The sequence below is a fragment of the Thermobia domestica genome, chromosome 2, assembly GCF_964235325.1.
Source record: "Thermobia domestica chromosome 2, izTheDome1.hap1.1, whole genome shotgun sequence".
NCBI lineage: Eukaryota > Metazoa > Arthropoda > Insecta > Zygentoma > Lepismatidae > Thermobia > Thermobia domestica.
This window is the reverse complement of record NC_137455.1, coordinates 370,507,371-370,527,376: the sequence shown is the minus strand read 5'-3', so window position 1 is coordinate 370,527,376 and position 20,006 is coordinate 370,507,371. Positions and strand designations below refer to the sequence as shown.

At 38.7% G+C, this 20,006-nt stretch overlaps 1 protein-coding gene across 2 annotated transcripts in view; it reads left to right on the top strand.

Annotated features, from left to right (window-relative positions):
* The window catches only part of LOC145678837 (synaptic vesicle glycoprotein 2C-like), an 81,153-nt gene that overhangs the window by 23,817 nt on the left and 37,330 nt on the right, over positions 1-20,006 (top strand). For both annotated transcript variants that reach the window (XM_081749391.1, XM_081749390.1), the window contains exon 2: positions 13,131-13,494. In XM_081749391.1, coding sequence (XP_081605517.1) covers positions 13,491-13,494 — 4 coding nt within the window. In that variant the 5' untranslated portion in view covers positions 13,131-13,490. The remainder of the gene's footprint in view (positions 1-13,130; positions 13,495-20,006) is intronic.

Here is a 20,006-nt window from a genome sequence, read left to right as displayed (position 1 = left end):
CGCGGCCCCAATAGTTTAGAATAATTTGAGTGAAAACTGAAAACGACAACTGCCTATGTCTTTTGTGTAAACTCAATTTATATAAATACTTTTGACCTACATTAGAAATACATAATAACGGCATCAAACTTCAAGTTATTTGAAATAAGTACGAAATCACTCTCAGTTGTGAATATAGATTATTTATTGTTGTATAATGTTATATCGTTGAATCCTAGATATGCCGTATTCCTAAGGGGGCTATAAGTTATATTGATAAACAATTATTCAACGTATAAGCATCCACCTATGAAATCAAACTTGCGGTCACATGCGCTAACTTTTTGTCAATGTCATGAAAATGTTATTTCAATATTAATTTTATAAGTACACATTAAAAATTTCCAACGGATGCTTGAACCTCAGAGCCAAGGCCATACCCATGTAGTCGGCACCTATGTTGTACGGAATTGCCGATGTTCAATACTACATTTCTTTAGTTTTGGAAGAAGAACACCACTAATATATTTTGAAATAAAATGAAATATCTACTTTAACGTCCCGCGATTATTACACTGAGGCTAAGGGAAACAGTGATGATGAGAAATGGTGGAATGAAGAAAGTACGAGGAAACGGGAAAACCCACGCACAGGGTGTTTGTTTACCAAAGAAGCTCACATATTTAAATAGCACAAGTTGCGATCGAACCAGGGCCCCATGTACCAGAGATGAACGCTCTGCCACTGAGCTACCGTGTCCATAACATGCTCTAGTTTATTTTTGCTTATCCACTTCTTATGGACACAACTATTCTTCGAATGATTTCCCAAAATCTAATCATGGGCCGTCGTGAATGATCAAATGATGACACTGAAGTTATTATAGCTTGTAACAATTCATAGAATTATGTGTCGGTCGTCTCGTGAACAACCGATTCAAAAAACGACATACTGTAGCTATATGTTACAGGAGCAGATCGACTCACATGGATTCCATAAACTACTGGGAACACATTCACTCCGGCGGTATTTTTACTGGAGCCAAGAAGTTCACGTGAAAGATGTAATGATTTTTCCACTTCCTTTTTACATTCTATAAAAAATCAAGTAGTACCATACTTGTGCAAGACTCTTGCGCAAGAGTCTTGGTCTTGGTCTTGGTCTTGCAGGTATGGTCTTGGTCTTGGTCTTGGTCTTGCACCCCTTGGTCTTGGTCTTGGTCTTGCATCGGGATTCCTGGTCTTGGTCTTGGTCTTGCATGCAAGACTCTTGCAAAAACTGCAAGACCAAGACTCTTGCGCTAGTTAATAGTTAATAGTTGGTTAATAGTTGACGATAATAATGTGGAAACATTACCTTTTACGGGCAGTCTCAGATATGGACACAGATAATATTGTATTTTTACATCAACATTACAGTAAAGAGCAGAAACACGGACATTACGCAAACATGATGAAAAAGGCTGGAAGCATTCGAAATGTGGGTGTGAAGAAGAGCGGTGAGAAATTAACTGGGTTTGAGCGGAAAACGAATGAGTGTTAAAAATGGTGGGAAAGAAAAGAATAATTTTAGATGTTACTAAGCAGAGAAAGATAAACTGATTAGGATATTGGCTAAGAAGGAACTCTATCATGAGGTACATACTAGGGTATGGTGGGAGGAAAGAGAGGAAGGGGGAGAAGGAAGCTACAAGTAATGGTCGATATCTAACTAACTAACTAACTAACTCTATGGCCTATGGAACCCGGAGGTTCAGTGCCGCGTTCACAAAAGCTCTCCACTGACTTCTATCCTTAGCTAATTGCATCCAGTTTCTACTTTGTATTCCTATCTCTGCGAGATCCAACTTAATATTGTCCTCCCATCTGCGCCTAGGTCTTCCTAATGATCGTTTTCCTATGGGTCTACCAGTCAAGACTTTGAAAGCGTTTCTACTTTCTTCCATTCTAGCTACATGACCCGCCCACCTAAGCCTCCTAGACTTGACGACCCTAACAATGTTGGGTAAACCGTATAAACTATGTAGTTCCTCGTTATGAAGTTTCCGCCATTCCCCATTCTCGTTCCTCTTGGGTCCGAATATTCTTCTCAGGATCCTGTTCTCAAATACTTTCAGTCTATGTTCTTCCCTCAGAGTAAGCGACCATGTTTCACAACCATACAGAACAACAGGCATGATTATCGTTTTATATATTTTAAGCTTCAAATTCCTCGACAGAATTCGCGACGACAAGAGATTTTGAACCGAATAGTAACACGAATTCCCTGCTTTTAGTCGACATTTAATTTCTTCGTGAATATAATTTCCGTCCGTTAATATTGATCCTAAATATTTGAAAGTATCCACTTTATCAAAAGCATTATTTAATATTTTAACGCCTCCACAATTTGCCGTATTACGGTCCCGACGCACTTCCATGTATTTAGTTTTCTCTGCATTTACTTCTAAACCCATGTCCCTGCAAGCGTTTAATAAGATCTCTGCATTTATTTCTACTGTTCTCCTATCATCCCCTATTAAATTTACATCATCAGCATATGCCATAACCTGGTGAATGCCGTTCAACTCTAGGCCCTGGTTGCTATCTTTGATTTTCCTTATGGCGTATTCCAGCACAAAGTTAAATAATAATGGCGACAACGCATCTCCTTGTTTCAGGCCATTTTCGACGTGGAAGCTCGTGGACAAAAATTTTCCTACGCGGACTTTACTTTGGGATTCACTTAAACATATTTTAATTAATCTAATTAGTTTTCTCGGTATTCCAAGTTCTGTAAGAACGTTGTATAATGTTTCTCTCCTAACCGAGTCGTAAGCCTTTCTAAAATCAATAAATAGTTGATGTACCGGGGTATTGTATTCCCACTTCTTTTCGAGTATTTGGCGAATGGTAAATATTTGGTCGATAGTTGATCGATTTCGTCTAAATCCGCACTGATAATCTCCAATAATTTCATCTGCGTATGGGGTCAATCTTGCTAACAGAATATTTGAAAGTATTTTATAGGATGTTGACAGAAGAGAAATGCCTCGATAATTATTACAGTCAGTTTTGTCGCCTTTCTTGTGAATTGGAACAATGATTGATTCTTTCCACTCTTGTGGCAATTCTTCCTTGTTCCAGATAAGGAGAATGAGTTTGTGTATCTTGTTCCACAATTTTTCGCCTCCAGCTAAAATTAACTCAGCCGGAATTTCATCTACACCCGGAGATTTATGTTTCTTCAATTTCTTTATAGCGGCTTCCACTTCTATTCGATTGGGTTCTGGAATATACGGTTCTGCGGTGTGTATCTCCTTTTCTCCACGCACATTAGTTTTTGGCTGCGTGTTCAGCAAATCGTCAAAGAAATCTTTCCATCTATTTAAGAGGCTATCCGTATCGGTGAGAACTGTTCCGTCAGATTTCTTTAATATATAAGCACGAGGTTGATAGCCTTTCTTAAATTCGCTGATCCCCTTATACATGTCCCGAATATTTTTATTTTTACTATTATCTTCAAGTTCCTTAATTTTAGCTTTCAAAAAATCCCGTTTTGGAAGTTTCCCGCCTGATATCTGCGAAATTTTGTGTAGTTGTTTCATTCGGATTTTGTAGCCACCGTAATTTTGCCTGTTTTCTCTTCTCTGCTAGTTTAATGCATTCTTGGTCGAACCATGGTTTGTTCCTACGTATTTCCGCGTGTCCCAATTTTTCTATTGCTGAACTTTTAATGCTATCTCTAATTTCAATCCAAGTAATTTCAATCCAAGTAATTTCAATGGTCGATATCAAAACAGAAAAATCGTACCTGAAGACGAAGAGGTTATCGAAAGACCGTGGAGCATGAAAGTTTCTTCGTTAGCGGCAGATGACCTGCCAATAATGGCAGAACACCTATGATGATGATGATGATCTTCATAATGGATATAGGGTCTAAATTATTCTCAACTCATAGTTATTTGCTACAGAAAATACTTTCCGCAAAGTAAAAATAAATCTACACTTAATCCCTTCAACTAATTCATCACTTACAAGCAATTTCGATCAGAAGATTCTGACCACAGCGATATCGGCAGACAATTATTATTATTATTTTAAAAGAAATTCATAAACCGTCATGATTGGTTCATTCTGTCTACATTTCCAGTTTTTAATAATAATAATAATAATAATAATAATAATAATAATAATAATAATAGTGACAATAATACATGTTCTTACTGGGTTATTTTTAATATGGCAGAAAGCTAATTAAATAACTTTATTGAAGTACTTTGTCATGAGTTGTGCTTGAGAAGAAAATGATCACAAAAGAACTTTGTAGTGCACGCCTATACAAACACATTTCCCCCAGAGTTCTTTTCTTTCTTTACAAAGGAGAGGTAGACAGAGGTAGACAGGTTTTTTATATGCCTGAAAACAGAATAAATGTGAACAGGAATTCACCACTGGGTAAATTATGTGATGCAAGTAACAAAATTGAGTCTATGGGATTTGATTTATTTCAGTACGAATTTAAGACCTTTAAGCGAAAGTGTTTTCAGCTACTAAATAATAAATTGTAAAATATTTTTGTACAGCATATGGAAAGAGAAAAAAATATTTATACAGGGGTGCCCACAAGGGGGGGGGGTATGACGCAAACTGCGTCATTGAAATATTTGGGGGGTAAAAATCTATATAAATATGTTTGAGTTGGGGTAAAAATTAATTGAAAAGTTTTTTTTTTTCATGGAAGAACACCTACGGATAGACAATTGAGGGGGGGTGCGTCATGGACATGAGGGGGGTGGGCACCACTGATTTATAGTACTATTTCGTGTTACCAATGTTAGTTCCATATTTGGAGTTGGGTTGCATATCCTTCGATAATGATGTACAAACTTTGTACTTTGTAATTGCCTTTGGGTGTAATGTACAAATAAATTATTATTATTATTATTATTATTATTATTATTATTATTATTATTATTATTATTAAGGAGGAGAGTGGGGGTTCCCTCACTCTACCAGTAATTCGAACAATTGAATTCAGTATTTCGATATTAGCCTATACTTACATTTACGTCTCAAGTGTTTACTGCATAATGCATATAACTGCCATTTGAGCTGAAAATTTGAGTAACTTAAACTAAATTTGTGTAATCTCTCTTTTCTTTTACGGACAAATAATCGTTTTCCATCGGTGGCCGTTATTCATAGGTTTCACTGTATATGGTTTGGAGGCATGATAAATTTGCTCTCGAAGGGAACAAGAATAGGTGATCCGTGGAGATGGAATAGGCAAAATAAATAAATAAAATATAAAGAGTGTTCAATAAGTTTTGCACAGATCGTTATAATATTGTTATTATAAAGGTGACCAAGCAAGTTCTGTCACTTTTTCACCCACCACCTTCGAACATCGATGTCACCTAAGACGTACCTGGAAGATCAAAATAGTCCCCATCAGCATCGAAACCTTCTGCCAACGTTCTGGAAGGCAATGGATTCCGTCGCGGTAGAACTTTGCGGACAGTGAAGCGAAGAAGGTATCAAGTGCATTTTGGAAATCTACTAGGGATTTGAACTGGCGTCCTCTAAGGGGATTGTCCAAGGAATGGAGCAGGTGATAATCGGACATTGTAATATCCGGAGAGTATGGCGATTGCAATAGCGTTTCTCATCCAAGGCGTAGAATGGTGTCCCAGGTCATCTAGCCACGTGGGGCTTAGCGTTGTCCTGTAACAGGAAGACCCCTTTGCGATTCAGAAATGCTGGCTTCTGAGTTTTGAGTTTTTCTTGAACACGGCTCAACTGCTGATAGTACACAGTTACATTGATGCTCTGACCAGCTGGTAGCAGTTCCCGATACACGATGCCGCAAGCAGTCCACCAAACATATAGAAAGACCTTCTTCTGATGAAATGCTGGTTTCGGCTGTTTAGGAATCGGTTCATGGGATGCTAACCAATGATGACAGATGGTTCCAACCGTGGAACATCATACAGGACTTACTTCTCACCAAATGTCAAACCCTATCCAGAAATGACTCCTTCCTCGGATGAGACAGCAAAGAAACACAGATGTATGCTCGCGTTGCCTTCTGGCTCGGAGTCAAATCATGTGGAACCCACCGACGCAACTTGTAGTGCTTCCCAAGTTGATAGAGGTGCTTCCGAATGGTGTTTCCACTCACACTGAATTGTAGTCCCGCTTTCTTACATGTTTGGTCATTATTCACCTCAATTATTGCCTGAAGATCATTTTGTACATGCGTGGTCTTCCTTCACGTCATGCGTCTTCAAGTGTTTCGTCACCGTTCTTAAACTTGTTAAACCATCGCTGTACTGTCCGCGTACTCACGACACGCTCATCAAAGGCCTGGCATATCTTCCTCCCCGCTGCAGTGACTTTTGACCCCAGTTTGAACTCGTACAACATACTCGCCCTTATGACGCTCTGTGGAGGTCCCGCGTTCACTCTGTCTTTACGCAAGTTCACGGTGTAACTGAACTGTCACAACCAAGTAGTATGTTGGATATACTCACATCGACAACTGACCTTTGTCTTATCTCCATTCGCATTCATCTCGCGGTGTGAGGGCCAATTGAACACAGACCTCCAGAAAAAGCGGATTAACTTTCTTGGTTACCTTTATATTTGCAACATGATGATGAATTTTTAGGTGAACATACTTTGATCCTTTGGCTACAAGACCACGTCACTCAAAGTGACCTTCATTTACTATGACGCGTCTCGTTCAATGATTTATTTCCATGCCTTGAATGCACTTTGCTAAAATTGAGGTGACTGCCTTTTACATCATTGTTTCACACAAGAAATGGCAGCCTTGTCACTGTCAACTATTTTTCCTCGTAGGTGGGCCCTCAGACGACCAAACAGGAAGAACTCTGAAGGATCTAAGTCTGGATTATAAGAAGGATGAAGAATGACTTTCCATCCCATATTAATGATTTTCTGCTGTGTCATCATGGCTGTATGACGCTTGGCGTTGCCATGATGGAGTTTGATGACCTTATCTTGCAGCTCCGGTCTCTTGGTCTGGAGAGCACGTCGTACCTTATTCAGTGACAAACAATAACGCTCCTTGTTAATTGTGGAGCAAAGTTCCATGAAGTCTATAAAAATGACACCGCACTGATCCCAGAAAAAGGAAGCCATAATTTTCTGGTTTGATCTGGAAAGTCAAGATTTTTTTTTTTTAAACCAATGCTACCAACATTAGATTCTGGCCAATGTATGATCCCCATAAACCTGAAGCAGCTTCCTATGAATTGATGTGGCCGATTCATCACCCGCTTTGAACAGGAATTCCGTTACTCACTATTGTCTAGTTCTGATGTCTGCTTCAGTGGCCATTGTGGATTTACCTGTGAAGAATAGGAAACAATAATTATCATCATTTTGTAGCTAAAGGATAAAAATATGTGCACGTAAAAATTCATCATCCTATTGCAACTAATAAAAATATTATAACCAGGGGCGGATCCAGGGGGAACGGCCATCGGGGCGATTGCCCTCCCCCCAGAAGAGGAAAAACTTTCTCTTATTCTATATATAAACAGAACCCATCCCAGAGTTTGGAACTCTTAAAAGTAGCTCTAAGTGGCAGTATTACAACCCACCGCCCCCCCCCCAGAAGTCCGTCCTGGATCCACCCCTGATTATAACCATTTGTGCAAAACTTATTGATGGTTCTTTGTATATATATATTGAGAACATCCCCGAGAAGAATTTATGTCTTAAAGTTATCCATTTGTAATTCCATTTGGTAATCCACTACGCATTGTCTCATAGCAATACCAGTTTCAGAAGGTTAATAAGTACGAGAAGAAATATTCAGCTTCAACGGTGCACGTGTTTGAACAAATGTCTCAATTGCCTATAATAAAACTCTCTTCAATTTCGTTAGCATTTTGATGTTTTGCTACTGCAACTATAAAACGTAAGCCAGCAAACGTAAGTAGTTTAACTAGAACAGGTCAACTGACTTCATCAGTCTTGCTGAATTTATATTTGCCTTTTCCAAATCCATACTACGTTTCTTACCACGCCATGTCTTTCTCTGTCGTCATCCAAATAGCAGAAGCACTTTTCCTTTGTAGTGTAAAAGTATGAATATAGAAATGAAATCTTTAAGTTTTACGTCCCACGCTATGCCGACTAGGCTAAAGGAGATGGTGATGATGAGAAACGATAAAATGGTGGAATGAAGAAAGTAGGTGGAAACGAAAGAACTTCGAGAAAACCAACACACACGTTGTTTGTCCACCAGAAAGCTCACTTGGTGCGAGCTGGGATCGAACCAAGAACTCTATGTATCAGAGGTGAACTTTTTACCACTCAGCCACCGCGGCCCTGGTGTCCCTCATATTCTTATAATTACTATATACCATTGTCACTGGTGGGGTGCTGACTGCCACGGGTGCTAACTGCCACAGCCAATTATTGGTGCTGATTGCCACGACTGGCGCTGATTGCCAATAGCAAGGTGCTGACTGCCACGATGGCGTGCTGACTGCCACGAGCCTGAGAGAAAGTTACTAGACGTAACATTACCGGACGCCAAGAAGCATGAAAGAAACTAGATGATCCTTAGGATCGTGTTGTTCAGACCAACACCTAACAAAGGTAAACAGGTCTCTGTATGTACACTCATGTCCAAAATTGTCACATGATTATAAATATGCTGTTCTAGTAATACAATTTGATAACGATTTCGCCCGGTATTTCTTATAATGTTAGTATGTGTATAATCGGCAAAGACAAGTATGTGGTAAATTTCATGTCACACGAGCAGTAAATAAGAACAATAAAACGAAAATAAAATTTTCTTGTCCATTTAGTTACATTTTATTTTACTCATTATGATTTTCGTATTTATAATTCTTTTCCTATGAAATTTATCACAAATATAAATTTCCTGATTATACACATAATATAAGTATTAAAAGTACTCTGCAAAATTATCTAATTATATTCTTACAAGAAGACAGTTATAGACATGCGACAATAATTTTGGACATGAGTGTACTTTCAGTTTTGTCAGGGAGCGGTGCGTACAAAATTGGTACGATTTATATGTTCTCACTTGAACTCCCTATGTCAGCATGAACTGTGTACAGCTGTGCAAATTGTTTCGAGCAGCTCTTGAAAGTTCCATCAAAAAAGCACTGCTGTCTGTACCTCACAAGGGAAGTTCAGGAGAAAGCACTCGCCTGCAGAGAAACTAAGCATGCCATTTGAAGTCCCAATTCATGCTGATTATAACAAGCTAATAAAATTCCTGTACGGTTGAGAACGGTTCGAGATATTCAACTTGGAAATTTATATGAGAAAATGAGGATATACGCATTTATACGCGTTAAGTACAACATAATTAGTAACGAATATTGACATACGAATTGAAAGCTATCGGAAGTAACAGGAAAAAAGTGTTTCGCAATAACTAACGGATTTGTTAGATACAATTAGTCATTACATTGTTAACAATAATCATAGGTTAGAGATGAAAAATGATCACTGTTGTTCTTCTGTTTTATGAAGAAATTACGCAGGCAAAATACTCCCTTGCACCATGAACATTTTATATGTGCAATTGTGTTGCATCCGCCAAGAGAACAGTTCGCAGAACCAAAGCAAAAAGCAAATTCGACAAGTGATTCAAAAGTTATAGGCCTATAATTTGTTCGTAACCTGCCTTGCAGAACGCAAACTGAAACAATCCAATGTATCGCGGTGAGCGGAAGTGATTCGTATGGACACGAACTTTATTTGATTGTTTCGTTGATACATTATAACGTCCAGATGAAGAAGATTCATACTATGTACAAATCTCCTGCCATAATCTTTGATTGATCGGAATCAAAACACATCAAATGGTTGCACAAATCGTGTGCAATTCTTTGGTATCTTCTCAACCATTAGGTCTTTGCCATCCGTCATGCAACTTGTTTGTGAATGGACCCCAGTGATCAAGCAATAGCAAGTTCAAACCATCAGGCTTCGCCATGGGTGAGAATACGTAACGCATTGAAACGTGCATCCACTCATTTTTTCATATAAATTTCCAAGCTGAATATCCCGAACAGTTTTCAACGTACAGGAGTTTTATTACCTGTTGTAATCAGCATGAATTGGTCCTTCAAATGACATGCTTATTTCTCTGCAGGCGAGTGCTTCTCCCAAACTTCCTTTGTCAGCTGGCTTCAAACCATCATATCCATTAAATAATATAATAAAACAATTAATATAAACAATGAAATGTGCAAATTGTACATATAACAGAAAAGACAATCCCTTTATAAACATTCAAGTGTATGTCGTTCCACTTAGTGAGCAACTTTGTAACTTATAGGATGCCACATAGATTTGCTGTGATGATTACTAAACTAATCCCTACTAAATTAATTAATAATCATAAATTTAGTATGAGGGATTAATTCCTCTCTTTCGAAATACAGTTTCTTCCAGGCTCGTGGCAGTCAGCACGCCGTCGTGGCAGTCAGCACCTACATATTTGCAATCAGCGACAGTCGTGGCAGTCAGCACCAATAATTGGCTGTGGCAGTCAGCACCCGTGGCAGTCAGCACCTATCCTTGTCACTCAGACTAGCAGTAGAAACTCTAAGGGTAACGGGAACATCCGTTGGGTTTGCCTTTGATTTCATGATGTTGAAACATTTCTTTTTTGGATGTGCAAAAGTTGTCTTATGATTAGAGTACTTTTGTTTTATCTTGGCATGCTTCCCGCCAGTGAACTTGGTTGGCTTTTAAAGTATTTTCTGCTAGCACTCACGTCAACGTTTTAATCCAATAGACGTTTCTCATCTAGGTGACGTTAGTTGTCAGCCAGCCCATCAAATGAGGTCATTGATATTTGGCGGGTAGTTGAAGTTCTTAGTTGCCGCACGCGAACAAGTGTGTTACACTGATTTGTGAGTGGCGTCGCATTTTGCTGTGTTTCCTAGGGCATTGTAACTGTCAACTTAATCTTGGCGCGGTGGCTCAGTGATAGAGCGTTCATCTCCGGTGCTTGGGGTTCCTGGTTCGATACCAGCTCTCGCCGTGTGGACTTTGTGGTGGACAAACACCGTGCTCGGAGTTCTCCCGTTTCCTCCCAGTTTCTTCATTCCACCATTTCACTTATCTCTCATAATTACCGTCTCCTTTAGACTAATCAGCATATTCGTGGGACGTAGAACTTAAAGATTTCATTTCATTTTTTTAAATCTTGGCGTGGTAATAACGCGCGTTGCAAACAGATTCTTCGTTTAAGTGGGAAGCGTGCCAAGATAAAACAAACGTACTCTAGTGTTACTCAAAAAACATATTTCTGGTCTTGTCTCGAAAATGAGATAAGATTTCTTTTTTAATTCGAGACAAGAGGAGACGAAAAGTATGACAATTCACTTTTCGCTTTCGAGACAAGAAGCAAGAGGAGACGAGATTTCATGAGCCTCATGAGGAACACTAGGTCACCCAAGTTTATACGAGAACACAAAGGCACGTGCATTACCCACTGGGCTACAAGGAGACACTCATTTTATTGTGATAAGGACATCGGTTAAGTGCGAATGATAATTTCAGGGATATCCCCGGGTGAATCCCTCGGAGCTACGAAATTCTCTCAGTCCATTTCTCTGATCGGGCTCAACCTGGCTTACTAGTATTCTTGCACTAGACTACTACTTTCGCCCCGTTTATGTGAAGTCCTTCCCAGAGAAAATCTGAAATCATCACTGTTTGGAATTTAAAGTCTCTTTCAACACCGAGACTACCGGTATATGTAACGTGGTCCAACCACATGAATTTCCACCGAGAATTAAATCCGGGTCTTGCCATGGGCGTCGTTAGCGTGGGGAAATCGGGGGCACGCATCCTTCCTAGATTTTAGTCAAATATATTTAAAGAAACCATACTACTTTGTGTATATATAAGTTTTGTCGGAAAGAGGATTTTGATTTTGATTCGTCCGACCACCCCCGATTTAAAAAGCTAACAACGCCAGTGGTCTCCCGCGTCTTAAGTCAGAACATCAGCTTTTCTCATCGTTATTATTTCCGTCTTGAAGACCAGTGTTGTTACCTCGTAATTTCACAATTACCTCATGGGGGAGTGGCTAAGAGGTAGGGTGCTTGCTTCCTATGCATGAGATTCCTGGTTCCATCTCCGTCTAAGTAAGTTTGTAGTGAACATCGTGTCCGTGGGTTTTCTCGGGACACTCGTTTCCTCCCATATTTTCATTCTACCAGTTATTCCATTGTTATTCACTTGCCTTAATCAACCGTCTCCTTTAGCCTAACAGACATATTTATGGGACGTTAAACTAGGGCCGTGCCGTGGAAAATGAGCGCCCGGGGCGAGAGTATACGACGCCGCCCCCACACATATATATTCCAAGCAATTTTTCCTATCTTTTTTCCTTTTTTCTCCCGAATTTTTCGCCCCCTTACTTCGGCGCCCGGAACCGTCGCCCCACTCGCCCCCCCCCTTCACGGCACGGCCCTGCGTTAAACTGAAAATTGCATTTTTTTAAAATTAATTTACAATTCAGAATGCTGGGTCTCCCAACAATTCTGATTACCCTCGGAAGTCAAACTTAGGTAGCTCCAGAAAGTGTACTTAAGAGCAGCACCGCCACTGACAATAGAGGCAAACACAATAACCCAAGATACTACTAACCGATGTGAAATGAAAATATTTCACAACGTGACTCCTTTTAAAAAGATATAAATTGCTTCTAAATCACAAAATGTCGTAACGAAATTAAATTCACATTTCAGCACTGGGTCTGATGTAATCCATTCACAGCCAAAACAAGTAGAATAAAATATCGTCTTTGACTAAAAACAATCAACCTTAAAAAACTACAACACAGTCTATTTAAAGACATTTTGTTATTATAAACAACAGATAACAACGTAAAACAATTCCTTATTAAATAAAAGTTTTAAACTTAAGGGTATTTTAATGCTTAGTTTATATGAATATATATCACGTTTATTAAAATAGTTTTTTTATTCTTTTTGCTTGACCTTCATAACTGGTACTAACCTGCCAGACAAAAGAATTTAGTAGGATGTGCAATAGCAAGCAGTTTTTATTTAAAAAATATAAACACTTTATGTCAACCGTCTACTTAACATATTGTTTTCTTTCCAGCTCACACAAGAACAGAAGAAAACAGAACTACCTATTAACAGGGGTCTATCTTAAACAAGGCATTTAACCAAAGGACAAACACTCCTTATTACAAAGGGCAGCTTTTTTTTTTCGTTGTTTCTTCGACAACGGGCAGGACAGAATAACAACAAAAAAGTTTTCGTTTTAATGACATGGATCATTCGATGACGTCAAGACCCCTGCGAAACGAAATATGATTGTGATTGGTGAGAAATCAAAGCGAGTACTCGTACCAGTGGAAACACATCTTCGGTTGAGGTAGCTGTGTTAAAAGTAAAGTGTTTGAAATTTTTTTTATCAATCTCGGAGTCAACGCTCGACTTAACGAAATTATTAAACATGGGTAAGTACGTAAGATTGAGAAAATAATCTAGTTTAAATTATTTTTATTGTAAAATATTAACAAACATTTCTATTTTTTTAAAAAAAAGAAATGCTGTAAATTATTTTTAATTAGTTAAAACTCTGTAGTATTGATATTAGACCTCGTATTAACTTAAATGTAATTTTGTTCTGAAATGGCGGTGTTAGTTAGACCAAAACTAAAATTAAATACTATTTAGCTTAATGGCACATGTTTACCTCTATTGTGCTAAAGGAAACGGATACAGGAATTGCTCACAAATGGGTTTTAGTTAACAGTTTGCGCTCATGAGGTTATTTCAAGAGGAACATAATTTTTATTGAAAATTGCACAATTAAATTCAAGAGTGTTAAACCTAAGAATAGGGTGGTTAATTTGAAAGAGGAGAAACAGTAAATTTGGGGGAAAGAAGGTTTAATTTGAGGGGTAACATTATAAATTTGGGGAGAAGGTATGATTTGGGGATGTTCACTCCCCTGGACTCATGATTAATAATATTGTACGATTAGGGAAGGAGGAAATGGAGAAAACCCGGAAAACCCCTCAAACATTACACTATCCATTACAAAATTAATGTCTTCGGGAGAACTAGTTTGCTAAAACCTTACAATAACTTAAGGTTACTCTTAAACAACAACGTAATTTCAGTTTGTTTGCGGGGGAGGGGGGGGGCAAGACTCGGGAAGGGAAGGTTTTACAATTCTGGTCCACATACATAGCTAAAAGTGGATTAGTATCCAGGATGGTTTCTTTATCAAAGCTCAATACTCTATTCGCATACATACTGTTAGCGTACGCGCCTTTGGCGTGGGAGACCCGGGTTCGATTCCCGGCGGGAGCTCATGTGGTTCGGATTCCACGTTAATCAGTAGGCCCACGTCTCATATAGCCTCGCTGCTGAACGGGACGTTAAACTCAAAATCAACTCAACTCTATTCGCATACAGTAGTAATGCCTAGCGAGTGAAGGCAGGTTGACTACCTCCTTTATTATGGTTCCATGGGGATGCGGACCAGTGTTTTAGAATCCTGCTGCAAGATTCTCTTATACGAGTACTCGTAGAATTTCACGTGTTTCAATACCATATTATTATTATAGCATTAGTTGTTATAGTATAATCTAAATTTTAGGGGCGGGGGGTACCATCGTGAAGCACCGAATGACTCCTCTGCTCATAACCAGTGTCGGGTTTTGAGTAGGGTTCTCATTTTCCTAAATTAAAAAACCGGAACATCCATGAGCGCCAATTCTGGAGGGTCGAGGGGGGCCTTGGCGTCCCTAAAGTTTTCTGAGGCTGCCGTATTTACAACAAAATTTTCATTGATTTCTTGTAATCTGACAATGAAATACACATATCTGAACGTCCCTCCTCAAAGTTGTACGGAAATCCACGTCACTGAGGGCACTCTACAAAAATTTTCAATATATTCATAGTTATGTACTTGGTTCTTGCTGAAATGTCAGATGTAAATCCAGGGGCTGGACTGGGTAAACTGGGACGCCTGGGAAGCCCCCTTTTAAGGGAGGTCATATCAGTAGCGTCATTTCAGATTTGGTTGGGGGGGGTAAGACTCCTGATATATGTAAAATTTCGCGTCTTTCACTGACTTACTACTATTCTGTTGATAAAATTATATAAATATCAAACTCAGGGGGGAAAATGCCCTTCCTGCCCCCTTAAATGACGCCCCTGGGTCACATCGGTAAAAATTTGAATTTTACTGTTACAAACTAACGAAAGCAAGCTTACCTAATGTAGAGTCAGGGACAACAGTTCATTCCGTTTGGTAAAATTTATTTTGGGACTAACGGTGCTAGTTCTTTAATCAGCGGTGCTATGGCTGCAACATACCGAAAATTACGTTCCTTTTATTTTACTGAAAAACACTGTATTCAAATTGTCCTTCTATTTTGAAGTTATTTACGAAAACAATTTCATCAAACAGAAAGAACTTTTGTCACTGACTGTGCAAATTCTTGTTAACAGCTTTCTGAAGCTCCATAAACGGGTCTGGCCGTTTTTGAAAAATCTGGTTTTCAATTTTTGGAAATTTCATTTTTAGGTTTTTCGAAAAATTTTCCGTTCTCCCCCCCCCCCCGCAAAAAAAATTCGTTTCTTATTTTTCGAGAAATTTTTCGTTTTTCGAAAAATTATTTTTCGAAAAAAATGTGTCCATCTCTAATTTTGAGCATTCATGGAAGTGAATATGGTTCTGTGTATCAAGAAGCCCTTATCAGGGTGAACCAATTGTCTTCAAACAACCTTGTAAGTTTAAATTGATTGACGAAAAACATGCTAATATTGACAGGGGAACATTGTTCGACATACTAAGCAATATCAATATTAATAGTGTTACCAACACAACATGCAGGGAGTGCTCAGAAAGTAAGGATACAAAGATTACAGTCAAACGTGTAAATATTATTTCATACAACGAATACAGCCAACAGATAATACATAGATTAAGTTATTTTTCGACATAGTCTGCATATCGGTTAAGATACCTGTCGCATCGTGGGATGAGTTTGAAGATTCCTTTCTGGTAAATATCCTGTACTTACGTGTTCAGCCAAGTTGTCACAAAGTGCTTGAGCTCCTCATCTCAAGCGAAGCTACGTGCTTCTAGATGTTCCTTCAAGTTCGGGAATAGGCTTGGAGCGAGGTCCGGGCTCTAGGGAGGGTGATCGATGATGTCCCAACGAAACTGCTTCAACAGCAGCTTCTGGGCTGCACTCCTCATTAGTGATGTTTTCTCTATCAGCCGCAAACTTCCGACACCATTCCGCGATATATTGACGAGACATTACAGTCTCTCGGTAAACCTCTAATCAGCTGCCGGTGAATTTCAGTCGCGGTTACATGTTTCACCCACAAAAATCGAATTACTGAACAGACCAGTTTTCCAGTCGACATTTGTGTTTACCTACAACTAACGCCGTAGGTGGCGGATAGCTGAAACTGCACAGTTGCCAACTCCATGTATTAAAATTACCTCTCACTCCTCATTCCTCTATAACAGGAAATATCGGCCTTTAATCTTATTTTCTGATCCTTCCTCGTATATATATATATATTCACATGGTGTTGTTGTGGTGACTCCCAGGGCCCTCCTTCAACGGGCCCAACTTTAAATTTTCAAATGGGAACATGTATTGAATCATACCTCATTCGGTAGTCCTTAAAAAACGAAACAACTTTTGTAGGAAACAATTTTCGATTTGGGCCACCGTTTTAAAAATGGCCGCAAAAAGTGGGCCCTGTATCAAGTGCTTAAATAAGTATCACATCCAATCACATAGTGACCCCGTGTTACGATAGTCGATAACGTTCTCATCTTCGATGCGAGCCTGGGTTCGATTCCAGGTAGGGACACTTGGTCGAAGAGGTGTAACAACTTTTTCAGGTAAGCAATTCTGGGAGAGATTTTCATGAGTTTTCTCATTCAAACCAGGTAAATGCCAGGATGGTATCTAACATACAAGTCCAAGGCCTTCTTTCTCCCTTCCCGAGCTTGCCGAGCAGATTTTGAGTTTAACGTCCCTTTCCAGCAGCGAAGCTATATGAGACGTGGACCTACTGATTAACGTGGAATCCCAACCAGATGAGCTCCCGCCGGGAGTCGGACCCGGGTCTTCCGCGCCAAAGGCGCGTACGGTAACCGCTTAGCCACGGAGGAGCTCTGAGCTTGCCGAGGAATGTCATCCCTCATGCATCTCGGGGCTAAGGCCATACATGCCAGTAATGCACAGAAAAATGTATAAATTAATAAAATTAAATCACGTAAATGACTTTCAGTAAATGTAAGAAACATAATACTGCTTACATCAATTTGATATCTCAAACTATTCCCGAGATATGAAATGTGTCTGTAAAGTTGGCACTGTTGATTGAAGTTTTCCCTTTTGTACGAAAGTTTGAAAAGTTATCAACATCATAACTTCAAACTAAACATAACAGAAACAAAATACCAGTAATTTCCCTTAACTTCATCATAGGTAGTGACATAAGCGCTACAAAAAAAAAAAAAAAAAAAAAAAAAAAAAAAAAAAAAAAAAAAAAAAAAAAAAAAAAAAAGATAAAATGAAATGTGCTTTGAAAAAAAGGTTATCCAGTGGTTCACAAACTTTCTTAACTGACGGCACTGAAAGTCCACGACATCGCGACACATTTGCTTCATTTTTATTAATAATAATTTAAATTATAACGGTGTGACCTGCATAAACTGTAGATACAGTTTGCTTTAGAAAGGTGACAACGCTACCTGATACCAGAAGCAATTTTGGAGAACTGATGAAAATTCTTAAAATATTGACTTTTAGAATTTCCTATTTATTTACATAGCACTAGCAGAATGTCCGTTCTTCGCACGGGAAGGATAAGTTTCATTTTGGACATAAAGGGTACCTAAACAATCACCAATCAACTTAAGGACCCCAAAAACTATGAGTTCGAATATCGGTCATTTTCAATTATTTTATTTTTGTCACCGTCCTCCCTTAGAGGTACTAATGGGAGCTGAATGTGGATTTAAACGGCATCTGAAGTGTCATTGTTCATCGTAACGACCCCGAAAACTATACATTCGACACTAATATCGGTTATTTTCAATCAATTTTATATATTTCCCCCTCCCTTAAGTTGCACCGTTGAAGTGAAATGATAAAAACTATCCCAGCTCGAACCTCATTTACTTTTTAAAATTTGACCGAGATCAGTCGGGTGGTTCAAGAATCATTAAGTTACAGTCACTTACTTTCATTTTCATATTTCAAAAATATATCTTCCGCTCCACTTTCTCTACGTTGCACAGTCAAAGTAAAATGATGAAAATCATTATAGGCTCGAAGCTCATCTATGTTGAAAGTTCGATCAAAATGAGTCGGGTGGTTCGAGTTAAGTTTTATTTATTTTTATGTATCTTTCCTCCCGTCTCTAAGTTCAACCGTCAAAATGAAATGATAAATAACTTCCCAGTTCTAAACCTCATGTTGAAAACTTGATTGAGATCAGTCAAGTGGTTCAAGAAGTTACGAAGTCACATAGTCACTTTCAATTTTATATATTAGATTAGCTTTTGGCGGATAGGTGCTGACTGCCACGGGTGCTGACTGCCACAGCCAATTACTGGTGCTGACTGCCACGACTGTCGCTGATTGCAAATATGAAGGTGCTGACTGCCACGATGGCGTGCTGACTGCCACGAGCCTGGGAGGAACTGTATCTGGAAAGAGAGGAATTAAATACTCATTCTAAATTTATGATTATTAATTAACTTAGTAGGGATTAATTTAGTAATCATCACAGCAAATCTATGTGGCATCCTATAAGTTACAAAGTTGCTCACGAAGTGGAACGACATACACTTGGATGTTTATAAAGGGATTGTCTTTTCTGTTATATGTACAATTTGCACATTTCATTGTTTATATTAATTGTTTTATTGTATTATTTAATGGATATGATGGTCTGAAGCCAGCTGACAAGGGAAGTTTGGGAGAAGCACTCGCCTGCAGAGAAATAGGCATGTCATTTGAAGGACCATTTCATGCTGATTACAACAGGTAATAAAACTCCTGTACGTTGAGAACTGTTCGAGATATTCAGCTTGGAAATTTATATGAGAAAATGAGTGGATGCACGTTTCAATACGTTAAGTATTCTCACCCATGGCGAAGCCTGATGGTTTGAACTTGCTATTGCTTGATCACTGGGGTCCATTCACAGACAAATTGTCCATTACAAGTTGCATGACGGATGGCAAAGACCTAATGGTTGAGAAGATACCAAAGAATTGCACACGATTTGTGCAACCATTTGATGTGTTTTGATTCCGATCAATCAAAGATTATAGCAGGAGATTTGTACATAATATGAATCTTCTTCATCTGGACGTTATAATGTACCAACGAAACAATCAAATAAAGTTCGTGTCCATACGAATCACTTCCGATCACCGCGATACATAGGATTGTTTCAGTTTGCGTTCTGCAAGGCAGGTTACGAACAAATTATAGGCCTTTAACTTTTGAATCACTTGTCGAATTTGCTTTTTGCTTTAGTTCTGCGAACTGTTCTCTTGCCGGATGCAACACAATTGCACATATAAAATGTTCATGGTGCAAGGGAGTATTTTACCTGCGTCATTTATTCATAAAACAGAAGAACAACAGTGATCAATTTTCATCTCTAACCTATGATTATTGTGAACAATGTAATGACCAATTGTATCTAACAAACCCGTTAGTTATTGCGAAACACTTTTTTTCTGTTACTTCCGATAGCTTTCAATTCGTATGTCAATATTCGTAACTAATTATGTTGTACTTAACGCGTATAAATGCGCATATCCTCATTTTCTCATATAAACTTCCAAGTTGAATATCTCGAACCGTTCTTAACCGTACAGAAATTTTATTACCTTGTTATAATCAGCATAAATTGGGACTTCAAATGGCATGCTTAGTTTCTCTGCAGGCGAGTGCTTTCTCCT